Source organism: Anser anser, assembly GCF_964211835.1.
Source record: "Anser anser genome assembly, chromosome: 7".
Lineage (NCBI taxonomy): Eukaryota > Metazoa > Chordata > Aves > Anseriformes > Anatidae > Anser > Anser anser.
This window is the reverse complement of record NC_139727.1, coordinates 24,460,958-24,479,183: the sequence shown is the minus strand read 5'-3', so window position 1 is coordinate 24,479,183 and position 18,226 is coordinate 24,460,958. Positions and strand designations below refer to the sequence as shown.

Here is an 18,226-nt window from a genome sequence, read left to right as displayed (position 1 = left end):
AAGGCCTGTCACTTGCAAAGCATGCCCATGGGAAAGACTGAAAGAAAACTCCAAGCTGCAGCTTACCCTGTGGCCATCACATACAGTTCATTTAACCTTGATGTTTTGCATTGCAGTCTCTGGTGATTTATGAGGTTAGTCTGTTTCCTCAGTGACAGTCTCCACAACAGGATTTTGAAACCTGGATCTTGTGTGCCAAATCCGTTTGATCCATTGAAAACTGGGATTAAATTATTCTGCATAACTCCTCTTTCTTCTAGTCACTTCGTATTCCTTGATCTCAGCTTCTACCATCTTCTATTGTTTATGTGTATGCTTTGGCCCAAAGAGACAGTAAGTCTCCAGCACTGAAAACATTTATGCACATACTAAATTTTACTAACCCAAAGCAGTTCCATTGAAGCTATCAGCATAGTTTTATGAAGTACATGTAGACGTGCCATAAAGATTGAGACCTGAAAATTTACAGCTGTGGGCTTGACTTCAATAGAACAGAGATCAGTGTATCCTCTTTGTGATTTATATTTGTAGATGAAATATAGGTATAAAGCCAGACGGTCTTTAGGCAGGTGTGAATTGATGGGAGTACATGAGGATCATTTTCTGAGTCACAGTTAGACATATAACAGTGTACTTTGTTATATTTTATATAAAAGTACATCATGGGTCTCTAAGAGCATCCCTCACCTCTTTGCTGTGTGTGTTAGAATGAGTATCACATGTTTTGACTTAGATTTTGACTTTGGTCTGCCATGAACTCTCTCAAAGTCAACAGAAATAAACTGACCTTAAAGGGAATGAAGTCTGTTTATTTCACAGGGATTTAGATCACGATTTTAATGATTATTTTGTTGGAATGTGTATACTTGAATAATAGCTATAGTAGAGCTTTCCAGCTCCGCTTCTAGCATGTATTGGCCACTACATGCTTAATGGATTTCACATACCTACCATATTTGTCATCAGTGAAATACAAATAATTATTAAGATAACTCTCAAAACACCTTGAGGTTAAACTGTTTAACCATCAGACCTTTGGGGTTTTCCATTGCATTTTGTCTTTAAATCATATTTTTGCATTTATTTAATTGTGTAGCTACTGTATCCTAGATGAATACCATGATATTCAGTACTGTACAGATTTTTTGCTTCTGTAGGAAGGATATTTTTTGAAATTACTCTTAGGATGAATATATTGGGACTGTTATTACAGATTTTTTTTAGTATTAATTAGGACCATTTGGCAATTTGAGGCACTCACAACTTTCTGAAGCCAAAAAGTAAAATGGAGAAGTTATATCACAGAGATACAGGTGTATATCTATCTGTATTGCTTCATATACGTTATATAAATATTATATATACAAATACATATATTATATGCTTATATAATATATAAAGGCTTGTATGTATTAAGGATGTTAAAATTAAATTATGGAGGAAAATACACTCCTTGCCCTGTTTACTATATAACAGGAGTATTCATGCCTCGAAAAATAATGTAAAATGGGATGGAAAATGTCGTGCCCTCTTGGTCATGTTTTTTGGCTCATTTATTTTACATTTATGGGAACAGGCTTGTCAACTCTAAACCCATCTGGCTCTAGCAGAGGAAAAGAAAGAAAAAGCAGGAAGTCCATTTTTGGCAACAATCCTGGCAGACTAAGCCCTGGGGAGTCAGCTACTCTTGCCAAAGCATCTGGAAAAGGTAAAGTTAGCATCTTCTTTCATCAGTCACGTGGAATGACTTTGTACCAGACCAAGTTGTTAAAGATCATATACTTCATAATGTGCAAGATATTGAACTCTGGAATGTTTTTTTGTTAGCACAGCAGCTATTACAGTAACACTATTATAGCAAGTGTTGAGTGTATAGTAGTGGAATGTTAGAACAGGATTAATTGGTCGGGAAAATAACACCCTAATTTATAAACGATTCAAAACCAACATATATTTTAAGTACTCTATCTTCAAGTTTGTATTTTAGGAGATACGAATGAATATTTTTAAAGTACAAATGGAAGGCAGGACTATTGGGCTGGATCCCAAAAAGGATTTTTAGCGTCTGATGTAGGACTTAGTTACCTAAAATTCAGCCAAGTCCAAACGTGTAATTGTGCAAACTCCTGTGTTCCACCTTAGAAATATTTAGACTCCACAGGTGTACTCCAATTTGTGAACTTGGGAATTGTACTTCTGCATATGAACAGACGTAAAGAAACACAAAGGAAAGTATAGAAAAGGTCCTGGAGCAGGGATTGAGCCCAGATGACCTGCCTTTCAATTGAATGCTGTAGATGGAAAGTTACAGATCTGTACCATTTCTTGTGCTCATTTTCTGGCCCAAAGAACATTGCATTTCTTTCAGCTCAAGTGCCTGGCTGCAGCAGACAGGTTAGGTTCCCTCCAAGAAACCAGTGACCTACAAACAAAGAACTCTAGTGCCTAATTCTTAAGGTCATAAGTATTTTGCTAGACTTGTCACCTAACTCTCTTAGGGCACCGTATAAACTGCCTGTTAGGTGACTTACCAGATGGCTTTTCCATCTTGCCTCCCTTCCTAATGTAAAATGTATAAATGAGAAGAATGGCATAGTGTCTCCCAGAAGACCCTACAGCTGGGTAAGTATGTGATAGTTAGGGATGCAAATCCTACAGAGGCCAACCCTACAACTCCGTGTTTGAACTTTAGTGCTCTAAATCACAGTATCGTTCCAATATTTAAACATTGTTTCCTCTTGTGGATTGTTCTTACTGTACAGGAAGGAATGTGACATTTATACTCAATGGTATCATTTTCCAGGATCATCTTTTTCTACTATTTCCAAAGTATACGCAGACAGCTCACTAGAAAACATTGAGTTCTTGGAGTCTCTGCATCTGCAGCTGTGACCTGAGGGTATTGTTTATTTTCCAGGTCCTTTTGATGTGATGCGGCAGACATGGGAAGACCCTTGCTCTCCTTACAATTCTCCAGCTTCTCTCAGTGCTATCATAAGGACGCCCAAATGCTATCATATCTCCTCCCTGAACGAGAACGCTGCCAAGCGGCTGTGCCGGCGGTACTCCCAGAAGCTGATCCAGCACACCACCTGTCAGCTCCTCAGGACATACCCTGCTGCCACACGCATCGACTCCTCCAATCCCCATCCACTCATCTTCTGGCTCCACGGTGTACAGCTCGTGGCTCTTAACTACCAAACAGACGGTATGGGTACTGGAACACACAACTTTTTATACATTTTAAATGTGAATTAGGTCCTTGGAGTGTGAAACTGCATTTGACCTTCAAGGTATCTGTCTGTGCTCCCCAATACAAGCAGCTTCATACAATGGCAATCTAATTCTTAAGAGCAGCAATTCAGGAGCTTTATGCTAATTCAAACATCTCCTGATACCACAGAAATGTTGGGACCAGCAACAACTTCAGTTTTTATTCTACTGCTGAATGCTTTTTTCCCCCTCAGTATAAGTGGCTGTTGTCCTCTTATGATAACTTCAAGTATAAAAAGGTAACTCAAGTACAAAAAGTACATATTATGTATATATTCTGATAGTTTCAAGTATAAAAAGGTAACAGTTCAGTAACTGTTTTTATTAGACATGCTGGATGCTGGTTTAATGTTGGTCAGAACATTTTTTTTCTATCCTATGTTGTGGTCCCACACCTTTTCAAAGGTGGATCTGCTAAGTTGCCTACAAAGCTAAACAGATGATGCTTTTTCATTATGTAGTTCATGGCAAATATCTAGATACTTCTCAGAGAATGGGTTTAGGCGGGTCCTACAGTTGGATAAAGACATCAGAAAGGGATAGGAGAGAATGAACTATTCTTAGAGTTTTGTATAACTTACAATTGGACAGATTGGGTACATAAACTAAAACTTTCTCTGAAAACCAAGCAGGATTTGATAGTACTAAAATTGGAAATATATATATATAAATATTTAAAACGTGTTGTCTTCACTGTTACTGTTTTTCCACTGTACCATTGCTCTGTGTCAGTTCTGGCTGCCTTACTTTCACAGATCTTCCTCTGCAACTTAATGCAGCAATGTTTGAGGCTAATGGCGGCTGTGGATATGTTTTGAAACCTCCTGTTCTGTGGGATAAAAATTGCTCAATGTACCAGCAATTTTGTCCGTTAGAAAGAGATCTTGATAATAAGGAGCCAGCTATATATTCTTTAACAGTAAGTACATTAAAAGGGAATTTCATACAGCTGAATAGATTGAAATAGGCAGCGTTTAACTACAGTCTTAAACCAGCGTTACAGTCATGCTTCTGTGTGAAAAGACAGAAGCTTTAATTGTTGCGTTTACTTCTGAAGGACAATATATGTAAAAGAAATCGGAGGGGGAAGGAGCAAATGATCACCTTAATTTTACTTTATTGGCTGTTTTGTATCCATAGTTACTTTCACTGTTTTCTTCACAATGTTTGTCAAAATCCAGTCCTGACACCATTTTCTCTGGGACTACACAACTGTATAGAAGTACACTTGTGCCTGCATGTTTCACATTTGTGAACACTTGAGAAGTGGCACAGAAAGTCACTGTGAAAAGCTGTACTGAATATTAAAAAAATATTTTCAAAGAAGTTATATAATCCCATATATCATTTCACGGATGTATGGCAAAAAGTGCTATTCCAAGAAGCCAGTCCCTTCCAGGAAATGTTTCAGAAAATTGAGGTTCATAAGAATCAAAAGTCTCGCAGCCACGGTAATTGCAAACCTGATTCTTCTGCTGTGTATATCAAAGCAAGCCAGAGGTCAGTGCCATTACCCAGAGTAACTGAGAAGAAAATTTGATCCCTTTTGACTATGTTACTGGGACATTCTTTCTGGATTAACTTTCAAATGCCTTGAATGGTTACACTCATGATATATAGTATATTTTTTTCAGAGGAAAGATACCATAGCAAGGGCATGTGGGGTTTAAGCAGTGCTGCTTCTGAAATTACTGCCCTGGAAATTATGAAAGTAGGGGAGCACTGTAATTAAATCAGTGTGGTAGCAAACTACTTAGGGATGTGATAAAAGCAAAGTTTAGCTCAGAACTGTGACAGAAAAGAATGACTCAACTAATTCGTGTCTCTGTGTACTCCTCGGCTTCAGATCGTGTCTGGGCAGAACGTGTGCCCTAGCAATAGCACAGGAAGTCCGTGCATCGAAATTGATGTGCTCGGGATGCCTCTGGATAGCTGCCATTTCCGGACCAAACCCATTCATCGCAACACTCTGAACCCAATGTGGAACGAACAGTTTCTTTTCCGGGTTCACTTTGAAGATTTGGTCTTTCTTCGATTTGCAGTTGTCGAAAACAACAGCTCAGCTGTAACGGCTCAAAGAATCATTCCACTGAAAGCTCTAAAAAGAGGTAACACAGTTTGCAGTAACACCTTTTACCAAAATGGCCCAGCAGATTCCTGGACTGAATCCTGCCGGGGGGATATTTTTAATCAGCTGGTTGCCTTCTTCTGAAGGATTCAGGGAACAAATACCAGGCAACATACTTCACCTTCGCAGTGTGATGCTGGTCTAATACTCACTAGGAGCTGGAGGATACCCAGTGGCTTGTGAGAAGCCCCAGATTTGAGATGGACCGCATGCTGTTGGGGGGCGTGTGCTGATCTCAAGCTGTGGTTGTGAGAGCTGAGGCTGTGTTCAGCTCAAGACTTGCTGCTCCCTTGGGAAGACCAAAGTGGTGTCACTCCACTACTTCCTTTTGCCCAAGAAATTCCTATAACTAGTCATCATCAGGGCAGAGGAAAATTGCACTTCTGGCAGCAGTGGCAGTAGGAGAGGTGAAAGAAAGGTGAACAAAGATTAGAGAAAGACTAAGAAGCAGCAGTAGTTCTACAACACCGGGGAAGGGAGTTCCCATAATGCCAGCAGCTCTTGAGCAGAACGGTAAAAAATAGTTTCAAGTTTACTTTATGCCACTGCAATACAACAAAACAGTCCTAGCATATGAGAAGATCTGGCAATATATGTACATTTCCTAGGGAGACTGTGTCCTTGTTTCATTCATATTCTAATATTTAACTATTTCATGTATGAATATACTGAATATTACAGCAAGATAAGGATAGATGGCTATATGAGCCACTGAGCAGTTCAAAGCATTTGGTTTATGCTATTTTGCAGACAAGAGCGGTAATGCAGTATTTTTCCAGTGTTTTTAATGCTATAGATATAGAAAATTCTAGCTTTAAATACAGCAAATCTGAGATTTCCATTTCCAAGCCTTGTGTCCTAGTATGTGGCAAAGTACTTACAATTTTTTTTTTTCTTTTTAGGCTATAGACATGTCCAGCTCCATAACCTGCACAATGAGGCATTAGAAATTTCTAGCTTATTCATAAACAGTCGGAGGATGGAAGAAAGTCCTTCTGGAAACACTGCATCTATGGTAATTATTATTATTTTTTTTTCGTAAATGCCATGTATTTTTAATTTAATGACTGCTATGGTGTGGAGACTTCTAGAACCAGACTGTTCAAAGATTTTAGCCCTTAAACTTGCACATTTTTCAGAAGTTCCTGAATGCCTAATTCTTCTGGGCTTCAGTGGTAGTAAGTTTATCCCACTGAAACTGTGGGAGGGTGAAGATTTTCCAAGGCTGGCTTACGGTATATTTAGGTATAGCACAAGAACACCTGTGCTGGAGAATGAGTGTGGTTGAGTAGTAAGGTTCAGAGATGATTCCTTTATGCATGGGTCATAAGCAATGCATTCTGGACAAATTAAAAAAAAAAAATGCAAACTACCAACTACTGTTTCCCTTGGCATAATGAGACTAAAATTGTAATCTGTTACAGTAAAGGGTGGAATCTGTATTTGCACAAATACATACTTATACATGTGTATGTGTTCAAATGTTAACATTAAACATAAAACTTTATGTTTATATGTACAAATATGCACACATGTATACATAAATGCACGTGTATGTATGCAAATGTGATTTTATATATATATTAAGAAAGCCCTTAATATTAGGTTATCCGGGTCACTTGTGTTGCAGTGTTTTTAAGCACGTACATCGTCATTTTGCTTATTGCTGGAGTGTTAGGTTGTGTAGCAGGTGTTATCTTCCTGCGAATATGTGCCAAACACCTAGCTCAGTGAATCAATAGGGAAGAAAGGAAGAACAGAAATGGTTTTTGGGGAAAAAAGCTTTATAGGTGTTCATCCAGTCATTCATACTTTGAATTCAAATAGTCTGAGTTCACCTACAATGTTTCAACAAGTGAGTGATGGAGGTGTACCTGTTGTTCAGTGGCAGTTTATGTACCCTCACTGTAGAACTTCCTTTTTCTTCTTTCTCTTCAAGGTAGGGTGGCATGTTTTGTTTTTATGTTACCTTTTTTTTTTCCTTTAAACTCCTTGATCTGTAGTGTAAGAACCATGTATTAGCTAGATAGCTTTGCTCTGTTAAATTCATTGCAATTTATGTAGTTTCTCTTAATGCAACCTAAAAATCATATGCCTGTGTAAAAACAATCAGTAACCTGTTGAATATTGTCTGAACAGTTGTTTAGCCCAGGTGAAAGGAAAGCCTCTGTGCCTTACAAAGTGACAATTCATGGAATTCCAGGCCCGGAGCCTTTCACTGTTTTTAACATAAGTGGGGGGACCACAGCTGCACAGCTTCTTCAGCAGGTAAGCTGCCCACGGTATTGCACGCTCTGATTGCAAGAGTCCAGGATAACTTCGTTCTCAACATGCATCTCCCTGCATGTCTCACATGAAGACTTGTTGTAGTTCATTCATTACAGTAAGTTGTTTTAGAAATGTATTACTATGGGATTAATTGCATTGCGAACTCAGAATATCTGTGATTTTTTTTTTTTCCAAATCTTGGCTTCAGACAATCGGTTTGTAAACTCAGAACATATTCCCTATTAGTATTTTAATGTTTGGGCATCTGAGAAAAATAATCTTTCTGACTGACAGAGTCAGTGGGCTGTCGTTAGAACAAGGGCAAACTTTTCTGTGCATGTCTTTGAACTTGAGCATCTTAGGAATACAGAGTAAAAGTTAGAGGGCTAAGTTCACGAGTAGGAAAACCAGTTAACTCAACAGGGATTGTTATTCCAGCAGTGGGAAAAGACTGTACTGTCCTGGGATTATGAATAAATTGTCTGGCCAGCCAAACAGAACAGAAGTAAGCTTAAATAGTACTGCCTTGTCTGGAATAGTTGAACTGCCTGGCTAGTCTAAAGAGAACAGTACATTACGCCCGAGTAAAATATCTGAATAATAAATAGCACATCAGAAATCTTGCCTACACTATCAGAATAGTTACTGATTCTTAAAGCTTCTTTATTCATATTCATTTATAAGTACTGATTATACAGTGTTTATATTTAGCATTCTAATTGCTGTGTGTTTATTGTGGTCTGTCTTAGCTCTTGGCTACCACAAAAGGCACCGAATCATGTGCTGCAGACTATTTTCTGATGGAAGAGAAAAGTTTTATATCTAAAGAAAAGAGTGAATGCAGAAAACCTCCGTTCCAGAGAGTAATTGGTTCTGAAGAAGGGCTAGTGCAGCTTTTGAACAGCTGGTTCCCAGAAGAAGGATATGTTGGAAGAATTATCTTTAAAACCCGAGAGGAAGTAAGTCTGTTTTAGATTAATTGTTATTTACAAAGGTAGCTAAAAATAGCTGTTAGAACCAGGAAACAAAAGCGCATGGTGTTTGTTTCACTACTTGGCAAGTAATGTCAATGCTGTGTACACCACTTACAAACAGACATAGCTGAGGGAGCACAACTGGACTTCATGCACCTGTCAGTACGTGTACCTGTGCAGCACTAAGCTCTAATGTCAGCTATATGGTGTTTAATCATTGACTCAAAACTGCAATACCACTAGCTTACTGTTTTGACTGATGATAATTCTAATTTAATGTAAATAAAGATTTTGACATTATAGGAAATGAATATAAAGAATGATAATAGGATCATAGATAGAACTCCAGACTACACTTATCAATCGGTTTAGATGTCAGCAACTTTTTCATTCAGAAAAAAAATTAGAAAGGATTTTACTATTAAAGAACTTTAAAAATCTCAATAGATTTTAATTTTTTCAATGATAGTCTAAAATAACGAAATAGGTGATTTCTTTAAATTTGAAGTAGGAAGATGGAGAGATTACTTTAGTTTAAACTATTGGCAAAACATCTACAGCTCGCATATATGCTAGTGCCCACGCTTGTGAGAAACAAAAAGTAGGAGAAAGACACTTAATGATCTAATTTTCAGAGGTATTTCATTTGGCCAGCTCTGCATGTAATGTAATTGCTTCGTCTGAACATGGTGAATTATGTACACATATGTTTGTATACACAGAGTTTACATACACAAATGACAGAGACAGTATTTACATGAAAAGTCTTCAGGCATCCTTTAGAATGAAAAAATATGCACAGCTATATTATAAATTTTATAAGATAAAGTGTTTTCAACTCTGCTTATTTTAAGACCTTTTGCTAAATCTTCGGTTTGACAAATTACTATTCTATTACACAAGTCAGTATTTTGTTTTCCTTCGTTTCTAATATTTAGAGCCAAAATTACAGAGAAGACATTTGTTTGTACAAATAGTAGCTTACTTAATTCAGTTGACTGCGACACTTACTTTTTAAGTATATTTACCCACAAATGTGTCACTGCTTGAACTCCAGTCTTTCAGAAAACACGGGTTAAAATCTGTGTTAGCATGGATGAAAATTATGCTGTGGTTTTGGCCTGTGATGCTAGTACCTCAAAGCATTAGCTGTACCTTTCAGCTCTTCTGCAGAGAGCAGTGAACTCATTTTTACATAATGCGGTCCTAAGCACTACTTGCCTACTATGAAAAGTACTTCAGACACCAATTTTAGAAACACAGCCATTAATTATGAGCAATATTGACTTGTCAAAACTGGTTTTATATAGAAGACTTACACTTAATGAAATGGAGCCAGGGCAACAGCACAGTCTCTGATTTTCATGTAATGAAAACTTTTTGTGACCACCAGCTATTAATTACACTTTGAAGTAGTTGAATTTGGCTTTTTTCTTCCCTCTAGAATTTAAATGAGAGAAATGTCTTTCAAGAAGCAAAGGAAGATGTAGCCATCACCTCTGAGGATGACAGTTTCTTTGTTCAGGTACACGATGTCTCCCCAGAGCAACCACGCACCGTCATCAAAGCTCCCCGCTTTAGCACAGCTCAGGATGTCATACAGCAGGTAAACAGCACGCCACTTCCATTAACGGGTCCTGTAGTGTGTAGGCTGATTTCATGCAAGAGAGGTGGGTTTTGTTCTCGTCACTAGCTGAGGAATCTGTCTAGTAAACTGCATCTGAAGTAATGCCTCCTTTTTCTTTTCCTTCTTTTTCTTTCTGCTTTTAAACAGACTCTTTGTAAAGCAAAATACTCCTACAGCATTCTGAGCAATCCAAATCCAAGCGATTATGTCCTCTTGGAAGAGGTGACAAAAGAGCCAGCAAACAAAAAGTCATCAACATCTAAACCATCTCAGAGAATTCTCTCTGACCAGGAGTGTGTGTTTCAGGCCCAAAGCAAGTGGAAGGGAGCAGGAAAATTTATCCTTAAACTCAAAGAACAGGTTCAGGTAAAAGATCAAATACTTTGCTGTAGGTTTTATAGATGGTACGTGATCGGCTCAATGGGAACGTACTTTCCGTAGGAGAGAGACACCGAATGGTCAAATGAGATTTTAACTTACTTTGTTTCTTGAGGCTTGTTTCCAGACTTCTGTCAGTTCTACAGTTTGCAGGTTTTGGGTTGTCATTTGTTTTTTCCCCCCCAAACTAACTGCATCACCACAAGACATATGGCTGCAAAAAAAAAAAAAAAGAGTTAAGAGGTGCTGCATTTAAAAACTCTAACAATTGTTTTAGGTCTGAATATAGAATGATTTTTTTTTTTTTAACAAAGCAGAGCCTCTTGCTGCTATGCTTTCAGGGCCATGCTGCCACCTCTTGTACTTGTATGCCTGGCTAGTAGGAGGGACTCAGTACTCCCGCCTCACATTTTTATCAATATTTATTCAAGCCTAAGATCAAGAGGTACACAAAATCTTGCAGGAGATGCCTTAAATCTTTACAGGACTGGCATGAGGCTGGGTGGAGGTGGCAGAGCAGAGAAGAGACTGCAGCAAAAAAGCAGATTCCTGTTTTCTCCCCGCCTCCTTCATTCTTTGCTAAACTGTATCAGTTACATTCCGCAACATTATTCTTTTTTCTTTTTTTCTTTTTTTTTCCCACCATAGTAAGACAGACAGAACTATTAGAAGGGACAGAACTTAAAAATGACTGAAATGCAGTCCCCTTTTTTCCTGTCCTGTTGCTTTACCTTGGGCTTTGGAAAATGGAAGGACTGACATGATTGGGAGAAGGAACTGCAGTCTCCTTCCCAGTATATGCCACCCGTCCATGGCAGTTGCTGCTTTAAAGTAAATGTGTCATAAGCATAGGTTTTATACAAGTTTATACCAAATTTGCAACATATTCTTAGTCTTTGACAACACACAATTTTCAATTAATCTAGTCAGAACAATCAGAACAATGCCATTGGCTATGAAAGCACAGCCTCACTGAATTTCAAAAGGGATGCCTGCTTAGAAAAATGTTGTAAGTTTTCGTGTTAAATTCTGTTTTTCATAGCTAACAGTCTACTAAACTATTTCTGTCACCTGTTTTCTGTTTTTTTTTTATAGGCAGCACGAGATGACAAAAGAAAAGGCATTTCCTTTACCAGTGAACTCAAGAAGTTAACCAAGTCAAGTAAGCAGTATCGGGGATTTATATCACCACCTCTGCAAGTCTTGCCAGACAGTCCACAGAATAAAGACGAACGGTCTGCATGCAGTTTGACTTTTAGTGACGTTATGGAATAGTAACTGCCGGTGCCTACAGCATGAGTTCAGGTATGAGATATAATTGCTCAAAGTTAGACTCAATTTAGTACATAAATTACAGAGTATTTTTTTCAAAGTTGCAGTTGGTTAAACCACCGAAAGGCCAGGGGAGACTGACAGAACCCTAAAAACCTTACTCGTTGGTGTGCACAGGCACAAAAAGATCAGTAAAATCTCCAGTTATTTACTAGGGCATTAGATACAGTGAATCAGAAGGGTGTGAAGACTGGAGTTTCACTCACCTTCTTTGCCCATTTATAAAACAAAACTAGAATGCTGCATACTGCTTGATTTTACAGTATGCATTTTAATCAACTAGCTGTGCTTAATTATCACTGTCCTGTTATTCTTTTGCTGCTCGCCAAAGTAAACAAAAATATCCAGTAGAGATTTTGTTGTTAGTTGTTACATTACGTGCATATAATAAAATCATTCAGATTGATGAGCTCCTTTTTAGCTAAAACAGGTTTATAGTGGTAATGTCACTCTCTCTGCAAAATTTTTGCCAGAAATGTTTGAACATTTTTACTGTCCTTTCTGTAGCTCTTCAATTTCTTCTTGCTTGACCTAAATAACCAATGAAAGGCACAACGTAAGACTGTACCGCTTATATAAAGACAGTACATCTAACTCGCCCACTCATTTACACTAACCAGATATTTGCATAGTGCTACTACAGCATTGAGCTATCACCAGAGAAGCTACAGCTCATTGTAAATGAAGAATAAATCTGTTGAGTGTCGATAATCCCATCTCACATAAAGTAAATTTAAGGAGATTGTATTTCTTTTTCACTTGCTTACACTTAGCTATTGAAACATTTTTGACACGCACTGTCACGCTATTGCTAAATCATCGTACTAACAAAATTCAAATAATATGTTCATTTGCAAAATACTTCAACTATGAATGGACACGTTTGCTGTCTTCTTTCTAGGTGACTAAGGCGACCCTAAGTCATCACAACAAACTGAATTCAAGAAAAGCAAAGTAAATTATGGATAAATCCCAATCACATTCCCTCTTCTTCAGCATTTGTTCTTTCATTTTTCTGAAAACTGGAATTTACAACACTGAATCCTTCTGCAGTGCCCTTGACGGAATCTGCTGTGGTCTGAACAGGTCAGCAATTGTTTGGCCTGTGCTTTAGATGCTTAATCTAGGCAGTGCTGCTGGATTAACATCCAGAATTTGGGAATGCTAAATGGGATGCTAGATTGGAAAACTGCCTGTCAGCTATGGGAAGATTCCCCTCTTCCCCTGTATCTTCACATCTGCAGATTCTTGATAGGCAGATGGAGAATTTTTCTTGGACTATATGTTGTAAACAAACATGTCATTACCCTCTCTCCCCACTTTTAAACGAAATATTATTTTAGCTAGTTGCCTTCAGGGAAAATGAAGGCAGAGAACCAGAGTGCTCTCTTGTGTGTATTATATTAAAATAATGCACTTTTACATAAAGATTCCTGTTAAACACTGTGTTTAGTGATTGTAAAGAGATTTAAATATGCTGTAACTTCCTTGGCTTATCAGTTTAACTTTGGTGAATATACACAAAATGCTCAAGTTATTTATGGTTTATCTACTTTAACAAAGTAATGTACAATAGCTAAATACACCTAACTGGTAGTGATACTTTGACAAGGAACAACATTTTCTTCTTATAAATTCTAGTTTTCCAGGCTTGTGTTTAAAGAAAGAATATTTATTATCATGTTCCAAAGTATGTGTCATTGTGTAATATATTTATCATATACTACCTTTTTAGAAACTGCAGAATTTCACCTCTCTCTGTCTTTAGAGGAAAAAAATGTTTGAACTTTCATGCTTCTTTCTTTTCAGCACAAGAATTTTAATACCCAAAACTGACCAAACTCAAACAATATACTGAAAAATGTAATTAACACTTCAAAATTATGAATTCAAAATACACTTTTCCATACAGTAAGGAAATGTCTATAGTTGTTTTTTACTTGCCTGTTAAACCCAGAGAGTATAACCTCGTTCACTATAACTCCTACCATTTTTGCTTACATAGAAACACTGCTATAAAGTTTAATGTTTGCTGAATTCACCTTTTGGTATTTAAGTTAGTTATGGTTGTCTTTTTTTTTTTTTTTTTCCCCCTCTATGGGAGTTATTAATGTGCTTAATTAGTTAAAATAATCCATTCTAAGTTAAAGGGGCACAAATGAAACAACTGCTGAAATCACCCATCCCTTTGATTTCCCATATGAAGTTTATCTGTGGTGAATAAATTGCTCTGCATGTTTTGTCTCCCTACAGCGACCCCTGAACCACGTTGAGTTAGTTGGTGTGACTAAATTAAGAAATCCATGCATAGAGAGACTGGTTCATGCAATCAGAGCTTGCACACCAACTTTAGCACTCAAGCATAAAAAAACCTGCTGCTCCTCAGACAGAAGCTGCATCAGGCAAAGGATAAAACTGCAGTGCAACTGAACAGTGCAACTAAAATGATGTTTACTTTTGATAGTACAAGGATGGAAGGGAAAGAAATTACAGGTGGTATACCTGAAACAACCTCCACCCCCCATAATTAGAAAATAAACCAAAAGAAAGCAGAGTCATTAACTTCATTAACTGACTTATGAACAAGCAGACAGAACCTACATTCTCTCACCAGATTCTTTTGAAGTCTGACTATACACAACAGAGAATTCCTGTAAATTAGCCATTACCAAAGCAACAGGTGCCCCCTGGAGGTCATTCCCAACTCTCAGGAAAAACAGCCACAGCCTTGGTCAAATTTCCCTTTAGCCTATCCTCCCAGAAGCTGCACACTTCCCACTCCTCATCCTCAGTACTGATGTAGCAAACCAGCAAGCTGCATTTCAGCAATCATTATCCAACTCAAAAACCCAAACAACTCCTGGCTCAGCCTCTCCACTCAGGTACTGCCCATTTTAACAACAGAAACAGCCCCTGGAAGAATAAGGTGTGCTCTCCCCCTGCCCACTCCCCTGGTATACACATGATGCAAGAACGATACTGCATAAAAATATGTTAGAAGCTAGGTACAAATTATCCCTAGTTTGCTTTGAAATACTCTGGAATTACTGGGAAATAACGTACTGCACAACTCAACTAGTGCAACAGGTGTGTTTCAATGTTAGTATCATTCTCTCTGTTATTTTTAACACAGTAGCAGTAACACAACACAATTTTTTTTTCTTTCAATGCTTTGAGGCATTTTTAGAAGTAGTACTTTTCTATAGAGTTTGTCCTTACCTGTTTGGCCTTTTTTGTTCATTTTTTAAAAATATTTAGCAATGCTGAAAATAAAATTCTTACCATCACAGCAGTTTGGAATGCATGCTTGCTCCAACACAGGAAGTTGTTACGGCCATGTCATCATCCACTACTGGTTTTCTGTCACACAGATTTAAAAAAGAAAAACACTTGGGAAATTAGGGGGTAGCAGTAGCCATGTCACAATTGTAACCGCTAGCCTAAAGTCTAGTGGCAATTTAAAAACAGCACTTATATACTATGTCTGCTAATACAGTAATTCGCTAGTTGTGGGAGAATTTTATTAATGTAAGTCTTACTTATCAGTCGAGGTCTAAAGCTGCTTTTGCTGCTATTTGTCACAGTGAACCAGAACAACAAAATATTTGGTTTTCTATTATGAAAAGTCTTAACAGGCATACAGGTATCTCTAATTTTGTAAGGCTAATTATACTGTTCCAGTATATTATTTTCCAGTGAACATTACTGTACACATATCACAATCTCAAGTTACAGAAAGCTTGGTAAACACAAGAGTGAATTGTCTGTTGGATGTTGTTTTTGTTGTGATTTTTTTTTTTTTTGCTGTTGAAATGTGATTCATTTTTGGTGCAGTTGCAAATGAAGAGTATGCTTCCATTTGTGCTGGTTCCAAATATCCTACTAATGAAAAATGTTGAAATGAAAACTTGAAGCATTAAACAGGTTTGGGTTTTTGTTAACTTTTAAAAAAGCCCAGTTAAATAGATTTCATGTGCTGAGTTATTAATTCTAACAGGAAACTTTATTCTACTTAGCCACAGATGATTTTCTTTCTACAGGAATACTTGTCCACACATTCCTCTGACAAGGCTGACAAAATAACTTTCTCCCTTTCTGTGCTTTTGGCTGGGTGTGGACATCAATTAGGAAAATACATTTATTTTCACATTACAAACTATTTACAGGAAGCAGCTTCCAGGATAAAGTCTGAAAGCAAGGAATGTAAATAATCAACACCTTCCAGACAGAAGCAGTCTCTTAGTGGTAGCAGGACCGACAGCGAACAGTTTACAGGTGGAAATCTCACTCTGTTGCATATTGGCCATACGGAAGTATTGTCTTTGATACTATTTTAAAACCACTGTTACTTTCCTACCAGCGGCTTTTACTTTCCTTGCATAGTCAGTGCTGCCTGCAGTGCTATGACTGGATGGGACAAAAGTCCAGGACCCTGGCCGCACTGCAATACTACTCAATTTTCAGGAACCAGGGCATGCCAGGAGGTCTGAAGGGCTTCCTGTTTGTATGTTACCCAAGTTTAACAGTTAGAAGAATCCGAAATACTATCTCTATTTTAATTTTTAAAATCTACTCATATTTTTATTTTTTATTGATTCTATTGAATATTACTAGATGAAGGATCTCAACAGGCATCTTTTCAAAGCGGTCTGCTTCTGCAAATCACATGCTTTCAAGAATAAAGACTTACTTTAACATGGACATACCTAAATATGTCAAGAACGCATTCTCTTAAATTAATGGTTTGTCTTTAAAAAAGAACTTGCTGGTAGGTTTACATTTCAGTGACATGTTGAATTTGCAGCTTCTGAAACTGAACTGCCCATTCTGCTCTAGCTCTCTGAATGCTACTAAGCTTCAGGTAACATTTGTTTTTTAATCACTGGCTGTTACTAGTCCACTATAAAACTCAGTTTACTTTAGGGTAGCCAGCTAAATGTAACAATGGTGGAGTTTTTTTCTGTCTGCGATAAATATTTTGTAACTACAATATACATTTGGCAGAGTTAGCAAATTAAACACAGAAATAAATAGCAGTGAATAGATTTTGCTCCGATACTCATATAAAGTATTTCAGAATGACTTACTAATTAGTTGTACACTCATCTTCCACTTCCTCTCAGAGCCTATCAAAGTATTCTAACAATGCAGCATCACTATGTGCCAGTCTTTAGATTGTCTGGAAACTATGTAAAATTAACAGTTTTAAAAGTGACTTTCCACCTATTTTCTCTCTGCTGACTTGAAGAATAAACTTGTATTTGTATATGTTGCAAAAAAACCAATGGTTTAAGATGTTGACTCCTTGCTTTTGCCTTCTTGAACTGACAAAGTATTGGCTAATGGCACCCTTGGAATTTTTCAGAATTTATGCCACATCCGTATTTGCAATCACTTAACAGCTATTTAGAACTACACAAAACCTATGGGAATGGCAACCTGAACAGACAGAAACACGTGTATTACCATCAGTATTATGCAGACTGTTTTGTAATCCCCATAGTAAATATGTATTTTCTAACCCATTAATGGATAGATGCCCATTGAAAAATTGCAATTTACGTTTAACCACTTGGAATTTGGTCCACAATTCTGATTAACACTAAAAATACATATTAATATCAAAATGAATTATTATAAAAGAACCTGAGAACCATAAATCAAGATAAAGCACTAAATGCCCTAGAGAAAAAGAAATATTTTATACTTACTGTAAAGAGCTTAGTGACTTGAACAAAAGCTTTGAAAAACTTTATTACAACACGTACATTATCACATCATAGACTAAATGCTACAGCATATATTAGCTGCCAGCCAGGTCAGCCCACCACACTGCCCAACAGAATGGAATTCATAGAAAATCAATTATCATTCTTCACTTATTTAATATATTTTCCTTACTGTTTGCAAAGCCAACATGCAGTTGAAAATGGATTCTAAAACATCAGACAATAACTAATATTTGTGTAATGGAGAGAAAACTACTTCCAAGATTAAAAAGATTTAAAATTCTTACCTTGAATTTGTCCAGTATTCTTGATAGCGGTGGTTTACTGAAGATACCGTTGTAGCATTGCCAATTATAAGGATAGCGCAGAACTGGAACGTGGTAATCTCGATTTGCTAATGAATACTGAGATTTCAGTGGAAGAAAACAACAAAACAAAACAAACACCAAAAGCAAAATCATTTCAAGACATGAAAAATGGTTAGGAGACATCGGAAGAAAAAGAGAAAAAAATGCAA

The 18,226-nt window shown here is 37.3% G+C and overlaps 1 protein-coding gene across 11 annotated transcripts in view; it reads left to right on the top strand.

Moving 5' to 3' along the window:
* The window catches only part of PLCE1 (phospholipase C epsilon 1), a 160,628-nt gene extending 143,367 nt beyond the window's left edge, over positions 1-17,261 (top strand). For 9 of the 11 annotated variants that reach the window (XM_083843206.1, XM_083843208.1, XM_083843204.1 and 6 more), the window contains 11 exons: positions 1,577-1,708; positions 2,918-3,208; positions 4,029-4,192; positions 5,120-5,381; positions 6,304-6,416; positions 7,541-7,669; positions 8,419-8,628; positions 10,088-10,249; positions 10,418-10,636; positions 11,744-11,953; positions 12,882-17,261. In XM_083843206.1, the coding sequence (XP_083699332.1) occupies positions 1,577-1,708; positions 2,918-3,208; positions 4,029-4,192; positions 5,120-5,381; positions 6,304-6,416; positions 7,541-7,669; positions 8,419-8,628; positions 10,088-10,249; positions 10,418-10,636; positions 11,744-11,923 (1,862 nt within the window). In that variant the 3' untranslated portion in view covers positions 11,924-11,953; positions 12,882-17,261. The remainder of the gene's footprint in view (positions 1-1,576; positions 1,709-2,917; positions 3,209-4,028; positions 4,193-5,119; positions 5,382-6,303; positions 6,417-7,540; positions 7,670-8,418; positions 8,629-10,087; positions 10,250-10,417; positions 10,637-11,743; positions 11,954-12,881) is intronic. The other 2 variants (XR_014586530.1, XM_083843213.1) reach the window with 2 other exon arrangements.
* Positions 17,262-18,226: the final 965 nt, after the last annotated feature.